The sequence below is a fragment of the Anolis sagrei genome, chromosome 2 (assembly GCF_037176765.1).
Source record: "Anolis sagrei isolate rAnoSag1 chromosome 2, rAnoSag1.mat, whole genome shotgun sequence".
Taxonomy (NCBI): domain Eukaryota; kingdom Metazoa; phylum Chordata; class Lepidosauria; order Squamata; family Dactyloidae; genus Anolis; species Anolis sagrei.
Window position 1 is genome coordinate 9,082,098 of NC_090022.1, and position 20,842 is coordinate 9,102,939.

The 20,842-nt window shown below is 44.0% G+C and overlaps 1 protein-coding gene across 2 annotated transcripts; it reads right to left on the reverse strand.

Annotated features, from left to right (window-relative positions):
- Window positions 1-7,146: 7,146 nt before the first annotated feature.
- LOC132765779 (zinc finger protein 605-like) lies at window positions 7,147-19,160 on the reverse strand. Of its 2 annotated transcripts, none has more exons than XM_067465181.1 (6): window positions 19,046-19,160; window positions 15,730-16,239; window positions 15,030-15,123; window positions 14,531-14,610; window positions 14,201-14,321; window positions 7,147-10,094 (listed from the first exon to the last, which is right to left on the reverse strand). In XM_067465181.1, exons 2-6 carry the CDS (start codon window positions 16,159-16,161, stop codon window positions 8,305-8,307), a joined length of 2,517 nt encoding a protein of 838 aa, XP_067321282.1. In that variant the 5' UTR covers window positions 16,162-16,239; window positions 19,046-19,160; the 3' UTR covers window positions 7,147-8,304. The 2 variants fall into 2 exon arrangements, with proteins under 2 accessions (XP_067321282.1, XP_067321281.1); XM_067465180.1 differs by having other exon boundaries at window positions 15,030-15,129.
- Between the last annotated feature and the right edge of the window lie 1,682 nt (window positions 19,161-20,842).

Genomic DNA, 20,842 nt, shown 5'->3' on the forward strand with positions numbered 1-20,842 from the left:
CCTTCACTGCCCGCCAGTCTGTTTCCAGGCTCAGTTCAGAGAGGAGTTCCAGCCCTTATGTGTCTGAGGCCTCAGCCATTGCTAGGTTTGCAGAAGCATAGGAGAAGCTCGGCCTGTCACTGAACATGGAGAAAACCAAAGTGGCACCAGCCAACCCCTTCCCAATGCCACAGATACAGCTTAATGGTGTAACATTGATGGCAACAGTTTTGGACTGCCAAAATGACCAATTTAAGGTGGAATCTGCTGTCAAACAGGGATGTGTTATTGCCCCAACTTTATTCTCCATCTTCATCGCTATGATACTTCACCTTGTTGATGGGAAGCTTCCCACCGGAGTGGAAATAATCTATCGGACAGATGGCAAACTATTCAACCTCAGCAGACTGAAAGCCAAAACCAAGGTTACAACAACATCTGTTATAGAACTCCAGTATGCTGATGACAACGTCGTCTGTGCGCATTCAGAAGAAGACCTACAAGCCACTCTAAACACCTTCGCAGAAGCATACGAGAAGCTCGGCCTCTCACTGAACATCAAGAAAACCAAAGTGCTCTTCCAGCAGTCACCAGCCAATCCTTTTCCAATGCCACAGATACAGCTTAATGGTGTAACATTGATGGCAACAGTTTTGGACTGCCAAAGTGACCCATTTAAGGTGGAATCCGGTGTCAAACAGGGATGTGTTTATTGCCCCAACTTTATTCTCCATCTTCATCGCTATGATACTTCACCTTGTTGATGGGAAGCTTCCCGCCGGAGTGCAAATCATCTATCGGACAGATGGCAAGCTATTCAACCTCGGCAGACTGAAAGCCAAAACCAAGGTTACAACAACATCTGTTATAGAACTCCAGTATGCTGATGACAACGTCGTCTGTGCGCATTCCGAAGAAAATCTACAAACCACTCTTAAACACCTTCACAGAAGCATACGAGAAGCTCAGCCTGTCATTGAACATTGAAAAAACCAAGGTGCTGTTCCAGCAGACACCAGCCAACCCCTTTCCAATGCCAGAGATACAGCATAAAGGTGTAACATTAGAAAATGTTGACCATTTCCGCTCCCTTGGAAGCTATCTCTCCACCAAAGTCAACATCAATACCGAAATACAACACCGCCTGAGCTCTGCAAGTGCAGCATTTTCCCAAATGAAGCAGAGAGTGTTTGAGGACTGGGACATCCATAGGGAGACCAAGGTGCTTGTTTATAAAGCTATTGTCCTCCCAACCCTGCTATACGCCTGCGAGATGTGGACTGTCTACAGACGTCACATGCATCAACCATCAAATCATTTATTTCGGTCATTGACCAGCACAGGAAATAGTCACATTTTCATACAAACTTAGTATGTTTGGTACATTAAAAATATAAATATAACTACTGAAGCACAATATGGGTGAGGGAGCAGAAGGAAATGGGAAACAGGACAAAAACATACAATGCCCAGATCCATCACCAAATTTTAGATTCAGAGAAGATTACTGGACACACAGTTAACTTTTGGGACTAGTCATTCCCTGACGGATTTTGTGTGCTGCTGCACAGAACTTTGCAACATTGTAGGTTGTATCTGAATTAATATCTGCAAGTAGCATGGAGGTATAAAATTGTCCTGAATAGCCTGGGAGATGTCACATGCAACTCCTGGAACGATTCCATCAGCGCTGCTTTCGGAAAATCATGCAAATCTCTTGGGAAGACAGGCGGACAAACGTCAGGATGCTGGAAGAAGCAAAGACCACCAGCATTGAAGCGATGGTCCTCCGCCATCAACTCCACTGGACCGGCCACGTTCTCCGCATGCCCAACCACTGTCTCCCAAGGTAGTTGCACTACTCCGAACACAAAAACAGAAAACTGAATGTAGGAGGACAGGAAAAAAGATTTAAAGATGGGCTCAAAGCCAACCTTACAAACTCTGGCATAGACACTGAGAACTGGGAAGCCCTGGCCCTTGAGCACTCCAGCTGGAGGTCAGCTGTGACCAGCAGTGCTGCGGAATTTGAGGAGGCATGAATGGAGGGTGAAAGAGAGAAACGTGCCAAGAGGAAGGTGCATCAAGCCAACCCCAACCGAGACCGCCTTCCACCTGGAAACCAATGCCCTCACTGCGGGAGAAGATGCAGGTCAAGAATAGGGCTCCACAGCCACCTACGGAGCCACCAGAATACTGCTCCTGGAAGACTATCCTACTCGGCCAACGAGGGATCACCTAAGGAAGGAGGCCTTTCTCCTCCCTGAAGGAACCCGCCCAGACCCCCAGGAGAGGCCTCTCTCCCTCCCTTTGCAGTTAGGAGTGGAAAGTTTGGAAACCGCTGTGAGTCGCCCTCGGGCTTGAGATACAGCGGTATACAAGAATAGTAAATAAATAAATAAATAAATAAAGAGCAGAAGAGGGAGAGAGAGGCCTTCCTTCTCAATGGCTCCTTCCACCTGGAACTCATGCCCAAGGAAGCCAGGATGGCCCCTCAAAGCTGTCCTTCTGGCAGCAGGCAAAGAGTCAGCTGTGAAGAGGCATTGGCATCTCCCGCCTGCTCCTTGGGATTCCTTGTGAGTAGTCAGCAGCCCAGGCCCCTTCCATTGGGGCGGTCAGTGTTGTCCTGAGCATGTCAGCAAGGGCCTTTCCCTTCCTTTCTTTTTCAGGCAAGTGAATGGTGATGGTCCCTCTTTCCAAGTAGAAGATTGCTGGCCTTCTCCAGGGCACATCTTCATCTTCCTAGAAAGCCATCTTGGCTACATAACATAATATCCTCACTACCTCTGAGGATTTTTTTTTTTTTGGTCGTGTCAGGAGCGACTTGAGAAACTGCAAGTCACTTCTGGTGTGAGAGAATTGGCCGTCTGCAAAGACGTTGCCCAGGGGACGCCTGGTTGATTTGATGTTTTATCATCCTTGTGGGAGGCTTCTCTCATGACCCCACATGAGGAGCTGGAGCTGATAGAAGGAGCTCATCCACCTCTCCCCGGATTTCAACCTGCGACCTGTCGATCTTCAGTCCTGCCGGCACAGGGGTTTAACCCACTGCGCCACCGGGGGCGCCACCTCTGAGGATGCTTGCCATAGATGCAGGTGAAACGTCAGGAGAGAATGCCTCTCTAGAACATGGACATATAGCCTGAAAAAACCTACAACCCAGTGATTCCAGCCATGAAAGCCTTCAACAATGCTTTTAACGTAGTTTTCTTCCAATTGCTGCTGTTTATTCGTTCAGTTGCTTCCGACTCTTCGTGATCTCCTGGACCAGCCCAGGCCATAGTGCCATGTCGGCCGTCACCACCCCCACCTCCTTCAGGGTCAAGGCAGTCACTTCAAGGATACCATCCTTCTTGCCCTTGGTCGGCCCCTCTTCCTTTTCCCTTCCATTTTCCCCAGCATAATTGTCTTCTCTAAGCTTTCCAGTCTTCTCATGAAGACTGGAAACTGCTGAACAGCTCTCCTGACTGTGAGAGCTGTTCAGCAGTGGAACTCTCTGCCCTGGAGTGTGGTAGAGGCTCCTTCTTTGGAAGCTTTTAAACAGAGGCTGGATGGCCATCTGTCAGGGGTGCTTTGAATGCAATATTCATGCTTCTTGGCAGAATGGGGTTGGACTGGATGGCCCACCAGGTCTCTTCCAACTCTATGTTTTCATAAAGGGGAAGAAGCGGCAGGGAGGGCAGGGTTCAGAGGAGCCTCCAGAGCCCCTTCCTCCAAGAAACCAAGGGCCTGAGCCTCCCTCCTGCCTGCCTCCCACCCTCTGCTGCTGCCTGAGGGCCCTCCATCCCAGGATGTCATCCTAGGTCTTCTGCTTTGAACTGGATCCTATGAGCCTCCCTTTTGGCCACCTCCCGCTGAAGGAAAGGCCCTTGTTTACCCCAGAAATAGGCGGTAAGAGTGGGAGCAGGGAGGTGGTCTCTCTGAAAGATCTTGGAGTCCTCGTGGACAACAAGTTAAACATGAGCCGACAATGTGATGTGGTGGCAAAAAAAGCCAATGGGATTTTGGCCTGCATCAATAGGAACATAGTGTCTAGATCTAAGGAAGTCATGCTACCCCTCTATTCTGCTCTGGTTAGACCACACCTGGAATATTGTGTCCAATTCTGGGCACCACAATTCAAGAGATATATTGACAAGCTGGAATGTGTCCAGAGGAGGGCGACTAAAATGATCAAGGGTCTGGAGAACAAGCCCTATGAGGAGCGGCTTAAGGAGCTGGGCATGTTTAGCCTGAAGAAGAGAAGACTGAGAGGAGATATGATAGCCATGTATAAATATGTGAGAGGAAGCCACAGGGAGGAGGGAGAAAGCTTGTTTTCTGCTTCCTTGAGACTAGGATGCAATGGAACAATGGCTTCAAAGTACAAGAGAGGAGATTCCATCTGAACATGAGGAAGAACTTCCTGACTGTGAGAGCCATTCAGCAGTGGAACTCTCTGCCCCGGAGTGTGGTGAAGGCTCCTTCTTTGGAAGCTTTTAAACAAAGGCTGGATGGCCATCTGTCAGGGGTGCTTTGAATGCAATATTCCTGCTTCTTGGGAGAATGGGGTTGGGCTGGATGGCCCATGAGGTCTCTTCCAACTCTTTGATTCTATGATTCTCCGAAGCTCTAGGTGCCCTTACCGCTTACTACAGGGAAAACCAGCTGATCCCTAACCCATCTCCAAGGGGTATTTTTTAAGTAAGGTCCGTTTTGTTGTAGACACTAGTAGTTCGTGCGCATACCGCAATGAGCGCGTGTACCGGCATGCCTCAGGAACAACTGTGCTCAGTTTCTGCTCTGTCGCTAACCTGTACGGTTCTGTTCAGTGCTTTAAAAATGTTTAAGACTATCAACTCACCCTCCGCATGTGCGGTTCGCTCAGTGATACGGTTTTTGTCAGCAAGGAACCTGCCTGCTGCAGAAATTCATCGACAGATTTGTGAAGTGTACGGTGATACTGTTATGAGTGGAAGCAAAGTGCGTAAGTGGGTACGACAATTCAAAGATGGCCATGACAACGTCCATGATGAGGACTGCTCCGGTCGCCCTTCTTTGATTACATACGATTTGGTGGCTTCAGTTGAAGCAAGGATTTATGAAGAGGGTATTTTAAATTTGGTTCAGAGGTATGAGAAGTGTTTGAACAAACTTGGCAACTATGTCGAAAAATAGAGTGAAGTATGTACTTTCTGAAAATAAATTTACTTTTTTGAAATAAACTTTCATTGTGTACTTACGTTCCAACGGACCTTACTTAAAAAATACCCCTTGTAAAACACAGACATGTGCTTTCCACCTTAAGAACAGACAAGCATCCCGAGCTCTGAGGATTATTACCTGGGAAGGAGTCCCACTGGAGCATTGCAGCGCACCCAAATACCTGGGAGTCACTCTGGACCATGCTCTGACCTACAAGAAGCACTGCATGAACATCAAGCAAAAGGTGGGCGCTAGAAATAATATCTTTCATGACTGGCACAACCTGGGGATCACAACCACACACAGTGAAGACATCTGCCCTTGCGCTTGGCTACTCTGCTGCTAAGTACGCATGCCCAGTGTGGAACACATCTCACCACACTAAAACACTGGCTGTGGCTCTTAATGAGACATGTTGCATTATCACGGGGTGTCTGCACCCTACACCACTGGAGAAATTACACTGTTTAGCCAGTATTGCACCTCCTGACATCCATCGGGGAGTAGCGGAACAATGGCTTCAAACTACAGGAAAGGAGATTCCACCTGAACATGAGGAAGAACTTCCTGGCTATGAGAGCTGTTCAGCAGTGGAACTCTCTGCCTCGGAGTGTGGTGGAGGCTCCTTCTTTGGAGGCTTTTAAACAATGGCTGGATGGCCATCTGTCAGGGGTGCTTTGAATGCAATTTTCCTGCTTCTTGGCAGAATGTGGTTGGACTGGATGGCCCAGGAGGTCTCTTCCAACTCTATGATTTTAAAGAATGCTGTTCATGCGCTGTAGAAACTGGAGACTTTTAAACAGAGGCTGGATGGCCATCTGTCAGAGGTGCTTTCAATTTGGAACCACTGCTTTAGACCTTAGCAAATAGACACAGTGCAAAAGTATTCTATTACTATCATAACATACAGAAGAGACTCAGAATTCGAACCACACTTTTCCTTCAGGCTAAACTAGATTAATTCTCAGTTACATATTTGAAGAAACACGAAGTGTTAATTTGAGATTGAATGCACACATCTGTAATAAATTTTCTATTATTTATACATTACTAGCTGTCCCCTGCCACGCGTTGCTGTGGCCCAGTCTGGTGATCTGGAAAATAAAGTAACGAGAAGGTGTTGGTTTCTAATATATGTAATGTCTTTATGTTTGTGGGTAAACAGTATTTCTTGGATGGCTCTTTGTCAGTGTTGATGTTGAGATTATCTGGTTTGCCGACTCTGGAACAGGCAACATTTAATTGTCCTTCTTTAGGGGTCCTTTCAAATCTAGGATACTATATCTGTGCGTGTGTGAATCATGTCTCTCTATATCTATGGCTGGATGGCTCTTTATCAGAGGGCTTTGATTACATTTTCTTGCCCTGGTGAAGGGAGTTGGACTGGATGGCCTTAAGTATTTTCTGTTGGTCATGGGGGTTCTGTGTGGGAAGTTTGCCCCAATTCTGTCGTTGGTGGGGTTCAGAATCTCCTTGATTATAGGTAAACTATAAACCCCAGTAACTACAACCCCCAAATGTCAAAGTCTATTTCCCCATCTGTGCTCATATTTGGGTGTATTGAGGATTTGTGCCAAGTTTGGTCCAGATCCATCATTGTTTGAGTCCACAGTGCTCTCTGGATGCAAGTGAACTACAACTCCCAAACTCAAGGTCAATGCCCACCAAACCCTTCTAGTGTTTTCTGTTGGTCAGGGAAGTCCTGTCTGCCAAGTTTGGTTCAATTCCATCGTTGGTGGATTCAGAATGCTCTTTGATTGTAGGTGAATTATAAATCCCAGCAATTACAACTCCCAAATGACAAAATCATACATTTTTGAGTGATGGTCACTCCTTGTGTTGTGAGACATTTTGTTGCCAAATGTGGTGTAATTTCGTTCATTGGTTCTTTTGTTTTTAAGGTACTCATTATGCACAGAGCATTTTTATATATATAGATAAATAGGACAAGAAATATTCACAGTAACCAATATGCATAATTGATTAGAAAACAATTCATCGGTTATGCTTTATTAGGTATTTCATGAAAGAAAACTCAGTCCCACATACATAGAATACATAGAATTACATGATACACGGGGCTCTTAGTCATTAATCGAACCCATCCTCACAATTCTCATCAAACTTCTCAATTAAATGTATTTTTTTACCCTAATAGGACAGGAAATCTTTGCAGTAACCAGTATGCATGAATGATTAAAAACCTGAAATATGCTTTAGCTCTCAAAATATTATCACTTATGCTTAATTACATATTTTATCAAAGACAACTGATCAGTAAGTTCTTGTGGGTTTTTTCGGGCTATATGGCCATGTTCTAGAGGCATTTCTCCTGACGTTTCGCCTGCATCTATAGCAAGCATCCTCAGAGGTGAGGTCAAATGATCAGGTTTGTGCTTTTTCTGCATGACCGGGAGTTGGACCAGATGGCCCATGTGGTCTCTTCCAACTCTATTATTCTATTATTTGAGATTATTATTTTCCCCGAAATACCATGGCTTTGTAACTCAGTGATTCTAAGACAAAAATCCATGCCCTCTCTGATGTAAAACAAGAAAACTTGTCTTACTCCAGCTGTACCGGCGCTCTGAAGCATTAAAGAATTGTTCCCCTGTGCTGGACAATTGGTATGAACTGAAATGAATCTTTTGACAGAAGCTCTTTTGATGCTAATCATTTCAGTCAGTGAATTGCATGAAGTATTCTTGAAGAAATACTTCAAGAAATTTGAAGTATTCCTTGAGACTGAAGCTTTCTTCACATAAATAAACTGTTTCTTTCATATATGAGTTACTGGATGATGAGTGACACCGCTCTTAAGGCAGACCCTCTTTCTCCCCAGTGTGCATTGCTTCATGATGAACTAAGTTTTTTTCCCAACTGAAAGCTTTGCCACACTCCCAAGCATTTAAATGGCTTATTCCCAATGTGACTGCTTTGTAAAATTTCTCTTCTGACTGAAGTCCTTTCCACGCTCCCTAGCATGGAAATTATTTCTCCCCTGTGTTAGCTGCGTGATGACAAAGAAAATTGCATCTGATTGAAACTCTTTCCACACTACGAGCATTTAAACGATTTATCTCCAGTGACAGATTTCAAGCTTACAAAGGTTTTGCTTCTCATGAAAGCTCTTTCTGGTCTTTAAGCATATGGTGTCGATTTATCTCCTGTGTGAGCTGCCTGATGATGAACAAGGACTGCCTTCTGACTCAAGCTCTTTCTAGACTCTAAGTATGAAAATGGTTTCTCTTCTGTGTGAGTTGCCTGATGACGAGCAAGGACTTTCTTCCTTCTGAAGCCCTTTCCACACTCTAAGCATCTGAATGGTACCTCTCCTGTGTGAGATTTCTGATGACATACAAGATCATTCTTCTGTCTGAAGCTCTTTTCACACTCTGAGCATTTAAATGGCTTCTCTCCTGTGTGAGTTGCCTGATGACGAACAAGGTGTGACTTCTGATAGAAGCTCTTTCCACACTCTGGGCACTTAAATGGTCTCTCTCCTGTGTGAGCTAAATGATGACGAACAAGGTGTGACTTCTGACAGAAGCTCTTTCCACACTCAGGGCATTTAAATGGCTTCTCTCCTGTGTGAGTTGCCTGATGACAAGCAAGGACTATCTTCCGTTTGAAGCTCTTTCCACATTCTAAGCATCTGAATGGTGTTTCCCTTGTGTGAGTTTTCTGGTGGCGAACAAGATCTCTCTTCTCACTGAAACCCTTTCCACACTCTGAGCATTTAAACGGTCTCTCCCCTGTGTGAGTTGCCTGATGATGAACAAAGCCTCTCTTCCAACTGAAACTCTTTTCACACTCCAAGCATTTAAATGGCTTCTCCCCTGTGTGAGTTTTTTGGTGGCGAACAAGGTCTCTCTTCTGACAGAAACCCTTCCCACACTCTGAGCATTTAAACGGTTTCTCTCCTGTGTGAGTTGCCTGATGACGAACAAGGACTGTCTTCCAACTGAAACTCTTTCCACACTCCAAGCATTGAAATGGCTTCTCTCCTGTGTGAGTTTTCTGGTGACGAAAAAGGTCTCTCTTCTGACTGAAGCCCTTTCCACACTCTGAGCATTTAAATGGTCTCTCTCCTGTGTGAGCTAACTGATGAATGGCAAGGTGTACCTTTTGATAGAAGCTCTTTCCACACTCTGGGCATTTAAATGGCTTTTCTCCTGTGTGAATTACCTGATGACGAACAAGATTTGATTTACTACTGAAGCTCTTTCCACACTCAAAGCATTTAAATGGCTTTTCTTCTGTGTGTTTTCTCTGATGGAAAATAAGGTGTGAGTTCTGACTGAAGCTCTTTCCACATACGGAGCATTTAAATGGCTTTTCTCCTCTGTGCGCTGCCTCATGATGTACAAGGTGTATCTTTCGGCTGAAGCTCTTTCCACACTTTGAGCATTTAAATGGTTTCTGTCCTGGATGAACTAACTGATGAAATACAAGGTGTGCCTTTCGATAGAAGCTCTTTCCACACTCTGGGCATTTAAATGGCTTTTCTCCTCTATGGGTTGCCTGATGCTGAACAAGGCCTCCCTTATATCCAAAGCTCTTTCTAGACTCTGGGCATTTAAATGATCTCTTTCCTTTGTGAATTGCCTTATGGCGAGCAAGAAATCCCTTCTGACTGAAGTTCTTACCACACTGCAAGCATTTAAATGGTTTCTCTTCTTTGTGAGTTGCCTGATGACGAACAAAAACTCTCTTATGACTGAAGCTCTTTCCACACTCTGTGCATTTAAATGGCTTCTGTTCTGTCTGAGTTGCCTGGTGACGAACAAGGTTTGACTTCTGGCTGAAACTTTTTTCACACTCTACGCATTTTAATGGTTCATCCCTTGTGCGAGTTTCTTGACAAAAGGTGAGTGCTTCCTTCCAATTAAAATTCCTTCCAAATTCCAAATATTTAAATGGTGTCTTCTCTTTACATGGTTTGAAAAGAAGGGAAGTGTGACCATGTGTTGAAAAGAAAAATATTAGAGTTAAAACATATACAATTTACAAAATACATTTAGTCAAGACAGCCCTTTCCCACACTGGCTGTTAAAAGAAAAAAATATTTTGTTTTTGCTCTAAATATTATACCAATATACAAGCCTCAAAGTATATCATAACTCAACCAGGGCTGGGGGAAATAGAGATGTTTCCTTAACCCAAGTTTCTCTGAAATCCCCTATATTTCTGGCACAAGGAAGGTAAAACCCTTGATCTGCCTGATGCCACAAAGATAGATGAACTTAGCTTCATGGCATCAGGCAGCAGAACAAACATCCAAATTAGGATTAGAAGCCAGAATTAAGTTGCCCTTTAAAAAAAAAAAGGATTGAATGAAGCTGCCTAGATATGGGATTTGGCAATCTCTTTCTGTTTTGTCGCTCATTATATTATGGATTAAATGTTATTTCTCTCATTTTAACCCCTTAGTCTCTTTTTAAAAAGCACCCCCAACTGTTGAATTAGCATGAGGCAAAATCTGATTTATATCGTCAGCCTCACAAGTGTGGGCTGGTATATATTAGGCTTGGGCAATCCATGGTTCTAAATGGTTCTAAAGTACTTACAAAACTAAAGTTCTGGTGATGAAAATTTCAAAACTCTAACAAAACTCTCAAAATTTCATTCTAAATGGCAGTTCCTAATTGGTTCTGTCATAAAAATCGCCAATAATGAAATAATAATTACATTTTGAAAGTTTTGTTAGAGTTCTGAAATTTTCACCACCAGTACTTTAGTTTTGTAAGTACTTTAGAACCATTTAGAACCATGGATTGCCCAAGCCTAGTACATATTGTATTAATTTTTGTGTATGAAGACATCTATACATCTGCAAGTCAAAGTGTGTATGTATGGACTGGAAAGGCTCTGAAATAGCTTGATAGACCTAATTCAAACACTTCATGGACCAACTTAAAATATTAATTATATTTCAAATAAAAGGCCACTCCTTTTGGGGCTTTGGCCCCCAAGACGAAATAAGTATATATAGAGAGGGAAAAGGGGGGGTACATACATGTTGATTTACTTCTCTTCCAACCCTGGAGCTTTCAGCCTCACTCTCTCCTGGGAACTGCATAGAGCATGAATGGGAGTGAACTTAATTAACTGTCTGAATTCTCCTAGAGAGTCAAAGGGACCAGACTGAGGACATCCTACTTGGGACATACACATGAGATATTGCACCTCACTGGAAAAGACAATAATGTTCTGCAAAGTGGAAGGCAGCAGGAAAAGAGAGAGGCTGAATTACAGTGGGCTGATCCACTCAAGGAAATCTGCTTATGGGGCAGACTGCTTTGGTAACCTTGTTTGATGGCCTAGAGATGGACCCAGACAGAAGTGGAGAATGTGTCCCTATTGATTCCAATGAACATTTCAGCAGTGCTCCATATCAACAATGGCATCCTTCTGCGTCGCCTTCCTAGATGGGAATTGGAGGCATTTCACAGTGGCTCTGTTCCTTCCTAGAAAGGCAAACCCAGAAAGTGCTGCTGCGGGATTCCTGTTCGACCTCTTGCCTATTGCCTGTGGGATTCCTCAGACGTGGAAGTCTGACTTGGCCACGGTCGTCCACGCTCTTGTTACATCCCGAATAGATTACTGCAATGCGCTCTACGTGGCGTTGCCTTTGAAGACTGTTTGGAAGCTTCAAATGGTCAAATGGTCCAAAGGGCGGCAGCCAGGTTACGAACACACTACTCCTCTGTTGCGTCAGCTCCACTGGCTGCCAATTTGCTACCGGGCACAATTCAAAGTGCTGGCTTTAGCCTATAAAGCCCTAAACGATTCTGACCCAGCTTACCTGTCCAAATGTATCTCCTTCTATGAACCACCTAGGAGTTTAAGATCGTCTGGGGAGGCCCTGCTCTCAATCCCGCCTGCCTCGCAAGTGTGATTGACAGAGACGAAGGACAGGGCCTTCTCAGTGGTGGCCCCACGGCTATGGAACTCCCTCCCCAGGGATATTAGATTGGCCCCCTCCCTCCTGACTTTCCGAAAAAAAGTAAAGACCTGGCTCTTTGAGCAAGCTTTTGAGAATGCAGCGAAATAGATAACATGGAACTATGAATGATGAACATGAAATGTATTGTCAAAGGCTTTCATGGACAGAATCACTGGGTTGTTGTAGGTTTTTTCGGGCTATATAGCCTCTGAGGACGCTTGCCATAGATGCAGGCGAAACATCAGGAGAGAATGCCTCTAGAACATGGCCATATAGCCCAAAAAAACCTACAACAACCCAAAACATGGAATGGCCCCATGATGTTACTGGGTAACGCTTTTAACAAGATGACACTGATGATTATATGCTGTAATGGTTTTTATTTATGTTTTATATTGTAATGTTGATTGTTTTTCATGGCACATTTAAGAATGCCTGACATCAAATTGTGCCAATCTGTTACCTGCCTTGAGTCACCGTATGGCTGAGAAAGGTAGGCTTTAAATATCGTAAATAAATAAATAAATCTGTTTTGTCCCCTATGCTATTAAAGTATATATGGAGAGGTCATTCAGAGTTTTGGAGTGCAGTGCCATCTGTATGCAGATGACACCCAGCTCTGCTGCTCCTTTCCAACTAAACCAATGTATCTCATCAGTAATGGGATGATTACTAATTACTGATTACTAATGAGCACCAACTGCTGCTCTGGACCAGAGTGAAGAGGGGGGGGGGGGGCAGGGGACAGTTCCACCTTGTCTCCTGTGCTATTCCAATAATATAATATATTGTATATACATATAATATTTATAATATTATAATGTTATGCAATATAATACCACTAATAGTATATTATCATTATATATTTATATTACATGTAATATTACTAATAATATTACAGTATAATTGATATAGTACAATATAGCAATATTTAAAACTGATATTGTACTATGCTAATAATATATTGTATGTATATATACCTTGTAAGCCGCTCTGAGTCCCCTTCGGGGTGAGAAGGGTGGCATATAAATGTCGTAAATAAATAAATAAACCACCTGAAACTTAATCCAGACTAGACAGAGGTGCTACTGGTCAGTCATAAGGCAGATCACGGATTAGAGATTCAACCTGTGATGGATAGGGTTACATTACCACTGAAGACACAGGTCTCCAGTTTGGGACTTGGCATAGAATCTGGAGGCCCAGGTTTAATGCGTGGCCAGGAGTGCCTTGCACCAACTACATCTCCTCCTTGAAAACCCAGATCTGCCCTTGGTGGTACATACCTTAGTTACATCCCATTTGGATTACTATAATCCAACTGCTGTGCTCTGGCTGGAGTGAAGAGAGAGGGGGGAAGAAGACAGCTCCATCTCGTCTCCTGTTCTTTACTAATAATATATTATTGTATATACATATAATATTTATAATATTATAATGTAATACAATATAATACTAATAATAATACAATATAATGGTGTAGTACAATATAGTAATATATAATACTGATATTGTACTATGCTAATAATATAATATATTGTATGTATATATATTTTGTAAGCTGCTCCGAGTCCCCTTCAGAGTGAGAAGGGTGTTATATAAATGTTGTAAATAAATAAATAAGTAAATAAATGATTTTAAAAGATTTGTCCAATCCAAAGAGCTACAGTCAGACTGTTAACTAAGACTGGCTACAGAGAGCACACAAGTCATTTGCTGCCATGGCGCCACTGGCTGTGAATTTGTTTCCAGACACAATTCGATTTGCTGGTTATGATCTTTAAAGACCTAAATGGCTATTTGACTGATTGTATCTCCTTGCTCAAACCTACCTGGGTGCAAGAGAAACCCTTCTCTCACTCCCACCACCATCTCAAGCGTGGCCTGTGGGCGGAAAATAACTATGTGCCTACATTTCATATAATATGGCACCCCCAACAAAGTGCCAATTGTCTTCTTGGGCTGGCCCCTATCTGGATATGGAATAAGCTTATTTTCTATGGCTCCAGAGGAAGAGATCTGAAACACTGGGTGATTTTCAGAACTTGTAAAGTGATTTGGTTAAGGACAATTGTAATGGAGCTTTACCCAGAGATGACACAATTCCAAAGTTCTCCTCCATGACTTGCTGGTGCAAGGCTTTTTGGCTTGGATCCAAGAGGGCCCACTCCTCCTCTGAGAAATCCACAGACACGTCTTCAAATGTCACCTGAAGAGAAAAAATGTTATCTGCGAGGAGAAAATACCATCAACATTGTGAAAGAAAAGAAGCCATTTGTGATTTACATCTTTGAGTAAGTCATTCATTGAAAACATATGGAAGGAAAGCAGAAGAAAGAAGTTCATTTAGAGTCAGGGCAATATTCAAGGGACAAGGATACTTGGCTTTCCCTCCCCTCCATGGATCCTGCTGCCTACCTGATCTGGTCCCGCACAATCTCTTCTTAGGAAAGAATCATGAATAGTTGAATTATTATCACTTGGCCGAGTTTCACTGCCTGTGAAAGAGAGGAAAAACACCAGAGAGGATGAGATCGGTCCCTTTTCCAGGCTGCCCCACAGTTCCTTCCCTCAGAAGCCTGTCACTCTCCCCTTGCCCCATGGCCTTCTTTGGAACTCCCTCTTTGGATTTCGATCCCAGTTCTTTAATGAAGACTATTTTGTTTTATGGGGATGTTGTGATATAATCCCAGGAAATGTAGAGGGTTGACTGTATTCGTTTCTATATTTGTGCCAATGTAGCAAAGAGCATATTCATCACTGTAAATATCCAGAAAGAAGCAAAGGAATGAAGTAATTTTGGAAATGGTATAAATAAATATTGGAGGGAAATGTCTTTCTATTCACACAGCTCAGACATTTCAGGTCTACTCAAGAGGAGGTGAACAAGCAAGAAGAATCACTGCCCATCCCTTACCAGCTGTGATGTATTCTCCATTTCCAGTCTGGACAAGGCACGTGGTGTCTGAAGGAGATTCCTCCACCTGGTTGGTCTCACCTCTGAAAGAGTCCTGCACCTGAACAAGCAGCACAGATCATGAAGAAAAACACAGATTAGAAAAGGAGGGAGGGCTCTCTTTCTGCAACCTGTTCCAGACCCCTTGGATTATGGTTGGGACCCAAGATGAGTTTTCTTCATTCTGTAGAAGAATCTACAGAAATGCACACCACTGGAATTCTCAATACGTTGCTTTTAATCTTCAAATTTTACCATCCTATAACTTCAGATCATTATATCTGGTTATCCCACCCTAGGGAATGGAGATTATTGCCCCCTCCTCTCTATGAGAGCCTTTTGGAGAAAGCAAAGGTGGACAATCGTGGCAATTGTTCCAGGGTGAACACACTTAGGTCCTTCTTTCCTAATGCTTCTCTGAACTTGTTCCAACTGTTTCGACTACTCTTCAAAATTAGTTAGTTCAAAGTGAATGCAATAAGCCTGGACTGAGGAGTTCAGGAGGCTAAAATGGAAATCACTTATTTTTCTGACTAAGTCACCCATAGTTGGAAAATGCACATAACATATGGACAAGAGTTTTACATTATCTTTCAAAACAATTATTCTTGGTTACTTGAAACTACAAGATGACCCCCCCCCCCCCACCTCTCTCTCTTACTTGGAGTTTCTCTGGTTTCCTCTCCTCTTCTGCCTGACTCAAAAGGAAGCCTTCAGCCAAGGCCATGGCCTGGGAGCTGGTCTCTGCCCCACATTCCCTCACCCAGCGCTCCATCTCTGCAGGAAGGATGGCCAGGAACTGCTCCAGGATCACCATGTCCAGCATCTCCGCCTTGGAGTGTCGCTCGGGCTTCAGCCACAGGCGGCAGAGGGAGTGGAGCCAGCTGCAAACCTCTCGGGGCCCTAAAGTCTCCTCATAGCGGAAACACCGGAAGCACTGGCGCTGAAGGTCTGAGTGGAGCAGACTCTTCTTCCAGTCTTTCCTCGAAGGGTCCTCCCAGAATGCCCTATTGTTCTCTGCCTTAACAGTAGAACAAAATACTTCTAAATGGGCAGCAGCTGGCTCTTGCCCTTCCATCTTTGTTCTGTACATCTAGAATGCCTCCAAACTAGAAGAAGATATTCTCCCCTCTCACACCAGAAGATATCTGAAGCGGAAGAACTGGCAGGCCTACAAAACAAACAAGGTCATGTTAATACTGTCAAGGTGGGATAACTTTTTGCTATGAATATTGAATGGAGGACTGGCTTCCTGATCTGGAGAGAAAGGGTTTGGGGAGAGGGACCTCTCCTTTTCACAGAGCAACACTCTCCCCTGTAGTCCTCTCTCTTATTCTGCCCCTAGAACCTTTGCTATCTCTTTCCCTTCCTTTGGGAATCCTTCCAAATCACTTTCTGGCAGCAGATGCTGGAGGGTTTGTTCCTGGAGCCTCTCCCTGCACTCTTTCAGGCCCCACAGACCCCAGTTAGCTGAAGCTGAAAAGGAAGGCACCATCCTCTGAAGGAGGAGGAGAAGGAGGAGGCCGAGGAGGAGGGAGAGGGAGGGGGGAGAGGAAAGGAAGGGATCCTTTGGTCGGTTTCAGAGGAGCTCCAGAGCCCTTTCCTCCAAGAAACAAAGGGCCTGAGTCTCCCTCCTTGCTGCCTCCCTCCTTCTGCTGCCTGGGGGCTCTTCCAGGCAGCCCCCCCCCCCATCCCAGGTTTTCTGCTTTAAATTGGATTATATGAGTCCACACTGCCAGATAAGGTGGAAGAATTAACAGGGAAGTGGAAGGAGAAAGGTGTGGAGAAAGAGGAGGGAGTGCAGGGAACCCTTGGCCAGCTTCAGGGGGACCTCCAGAGCTCCTTCCTCCAAGAAACAAAGGGCCCCGAGTCTCCCTCTTGTCTACCTACCACCCTCTGCTACCTGGGGGCCTTTCCAAGCAGGCCCTACATCCCAGGATCTTTTTTTATTTCAACTTCCCTAGCAAGCCTGGGCGTGTTTTGACTTTTCTAAATCTATTTTTACATTTGCCGGCTCTTTGTCTGGTTTCCTCTTTGCTGTTTTCTTTCTTGTACAAGTCCCTTTTAAATTTTAGCTCAGGGCCCTTCCAGACAGGCCCTCTGCCTCAGGATCTGATCCCAAGTTTTCTGTTTACCCCTTATTATCTGGCAGTGAGCACTCATAGAGTCCAGTTTAAAGCAGAAAACCTGGGATCAGATCCTGGGACAAGTAGGTAGGTAGGTAGAGATAGGTACAGAGAGATAGATAAACAGAAAGATATAGATCAGGGGTCCTCAAACTAAGGCCTGGGGGCCGGATATGGCTCTCCAAGGTCATTTACCCGGCCCTCGCTCAGGGTCAACCTAAGTCTGAAATGATTTGAAAGCACACAACAATCCTATCTCATCAGCCAAAAGCAGGCCCACACTTCCCATTGAAATACTAATAAATTTATATTTGTTTAAATTGTTCTTCATTTTAATTATTGTATTGCATTTAAGTGTTTTTTGCACTACAAATAAGATATGTGCAGTGTGCATAGGAATTCATTCATGTTTTTTTCAAATTATAATCTGGCCCTCCAACAGTCTGAGGGACTGACACCGGGCCCTCTGATTAAAAAGTTTGTGCACCCCTGATGTAGGTAGAGATAGATAGTGATAGGGATATAGATTGATAGAGATAGATAAACAGAAATATATAGATAGGGATAGATAGAGATAGTGTTTTTTGCACTACAAATAAGATATGTGCAGTGTGCATAGGAATTCATTCATGTTTTTTTCAAATTATAATCTGGCCCTCCAACAGTCTGAGGGACTGACACCGGGCCCTCTGATTAAAAAGTTTGTGCACCCCTGATGTAGGTAGAGATAGATAGTGATAGGGATATAGATTGATAGAGATAGATAAACAGAAATATATAGATAGGGATAGATAGAGATAGTAGATAGAGATAGGTAGAGAGACATAGAGATAGATAAACAGAAAGATAGAGACAGACAGAGATAGTAGATAGAGATAGATAAACAGATATAGAGATAGATAGCGATAGATAGGGATATAGATTGATAGAGATAGAGATAGATAAAAAGAAAAATATAGATATAGACAGCGATAGATAGGGATATAGATTGATAGAGATAGATAAACAGAAAGATATAGATAGGGATAGATATAGTAGATAGATATAGAGATTGAGTTAGATAAACAGAAAGATATAGATAGAGATAGATAGCGATAGATAGGGATATAGACTGAGAGAGATAGAGATAGATAAACAGAAAGATATAGATAGGGACAGAGATAGTAGATAGATAGAGATAGAGATAAACAGAAAGATATAGATAGGGATAGAGATAGTAGATAGATAGATAGATATAGTAGATAGAGATAGAGTTAGATAAACAGAAAGATATAGATAGAGATAGATAGTGATAGATAGGAATATAGACTGATAGAGACAGATAAACAGAAAGATATAGATAGGGATAGAGATAGATATAGATAAATAAATAGAAAGATATAGATAGGGATAGATAGAGATAGTAGACAGAGATAGATAAACAGAAAGATATAGATAGGGATAGATATAGTAGATAGATAGATAGATATAGTAGATAGAGATAGAGTTAGATAAACAGAAAGATAGAGATAGAGATAGACAGTGATAGATAGGAATATAGATATATATAAACAGAAAGATATAGATAAGGATAGATAGAGATAGTAGATAAAGATCTAGAAACAGAGATAGAGATAGTAGATATATATGTGTGTGTGTGTGTGTGTCCGAGAGAGAGAGAGAGGTGGGAGGGCTGTGTGGCTGTGGAGGTCCCTGCTGCTCCCTTGTTTCTGAGCAGAGGGAGCAGGCCCTCCGCCAGCCAGGCCCTATATATCTATCTCTCCTTCTCTCTCTCTCTCTGGGACAGGAAAGGGAGGTAAATAAAGAAGAAACAGGTCAGAAAGCAGAGCTGAAGGAAAGGCCATTGTTTACCCAGCAAAGAGATGGCAAAGGTGGGAGCATCAATGGCTGAGCTGATCTCACAGATGAGGGGAGAGAGCACACCATGGAGGACTGGCTCCCTTCCGGAAGGCACTCCTCTCCCCCCTCGGAGGACCCCTTGCAGCTCAAGCCTCTCTTCCGGTGCCTCTCTAGGAAGGGAGGCGCTCACCACTGGCTGGAAGGTTTTCCTTCTTCCCCTCTAGGAACCCCTCTCGCTCGCTTTAACCCTTCAGAGGAAGACCCAGCGACCAACCTCTCTGCTCCTAAGGAAGCCACTCTCCTTTTGGGGATGTAAGGCAACCTGCTAATGCAGTGGTTCTCAAGGGTCTAAAGCATGTGGGTCCCCAAGTGTTTTAGCCTATAACTCCCAGAAATCCCAGCCAGTTTACCAGCTGTTAGGATTTCTGGGAGTTGAAGGCCAAAAACATCTGGGGACCCCAGGTTGAGAACCACTGGTCTAGAGAACAAGCCCTATGAGGAGCGGCTTAAAGAGCTGGGCATGTTTAACCTGAAGAAGAGAAGGCTTAGAGGAGGCATGATAGCCATGTATAAATATGTGAGGGGATGTCATAGGGAGGAGGGAGCAAGCTTGTGTTCTGCTGCCCCAGAGACTTGGAGTGGAGCAATGGCTTCAAATGACAAGAAAGGAGATTCCATCTGAACACTAGGAAGAACTTCCTGACTCAGTGCTGTTCAGCAGTGGAACTCTCTGCTTGGGTGTGGTGGAGGCTCCTCCTTTGGAGGCTTTTAAACAGAGGCTTGATGGCCATCTGTCGGGGGTGCTTTGAATGCAATTTTCCTGCTTCTTGGCAGAATGGGGTTGGACTGGATGGCCCATGACAGTGAGAGCTGTTCAGTAGTGGAACTCTCTGCCCTGGAGTGTGGTGGAGGCTCCTTCTTTGGAGGCTTTTAAACAGAGGCTGGATGGCCATTTGTCGGGGGTGCTTTGAATGCAATATTCCTGCTTCTTGGCAGAATAGGGTTGGACTGGATGGCCCATGAGGTCTCTTCCAACTCTATGATTCTGATTCAACCTGTGGGCGTTTTGGCTTATCACTCCCAGAAATCCCACCTAGTTTACCTGCTGTTAGGCTTTCTGGGAGTTGAAAGCCAAAACATCTGGGGACCCAAAGGTTGAGAACCACTGCTTTGGAAGAAAAGCGGTATATAAATGTAGTAAGTAAATAATAAAAATAAAAACACTTGGAGGGAAGGCCAAAATTGGCCCAGGCCTGGTGTAGATGTACCTTGGGTCTCCTGAAAAGAATACAGGGTGATAGTATGATAGCTGGGTCCCAGTGTCTCGAGTGTTACTCTATTTCTGGAAGGCTGTTTCATAGAATCAAAGAGTTGGAAGAGACCTTATGGGCCATCCAGTCCAACCCCCTGCCAAGAAGCAGGAATATTGCATTCAAATCACCCCTGACAGATGGCCATCCAGCCTCTGCTTAAAAGCTTCCAAAGAAGGAGCCTCCACCACACTCCGGGGCATGCAGATTGTGGAACGCAGGTGCGAGACGAAACCACAGAACTAATTTCATGCGTGGGGAACACAGATAATAGTCAAGGAATGTAACAGTGCATTGTTGAAGGCTTTCATGGCCGGAATCACTGAGTTGTAGGTTTTTTCGTGCTATGTGGCCATGTTCTAGAGGTATCCTCTCCTGACGTTTCGCCTTCATCTATGGCAAGCATCCTCAGAGGTAGTGAGGTGACTCTGAGGATGCTTGCCATAGATGCAGGTGAAACGTCAGGAGAGAATGCCTCTAGAACATGGCCATATAGCCT

Excerpts from the sequence above, each read along its gene's own strand:
- LOC132765779 (XM_067465180.1), bottom strand. The coding sequence starts at position 16,161 with ATGTACAGAACAAAGATGGAAGGGCAAGAGCCAGCTGCTGCCCATTTA. Across the intron at positions 14,611-15,029 it reads TGGAGAATACATCACAGCTG|GCAGTGAAACTCGGCCAAGT; the intron begins GTAAGGGATGGG and ends TCTCTTTCACAG. Across the intron at positions 14,322-14,530 it reads ATTGTGCGGGACCAGATCAG|GTGACATTTGAAGACGTGTC; the intron begins GTAGGCAGCAGG and ends TTTTCTCTTCAG.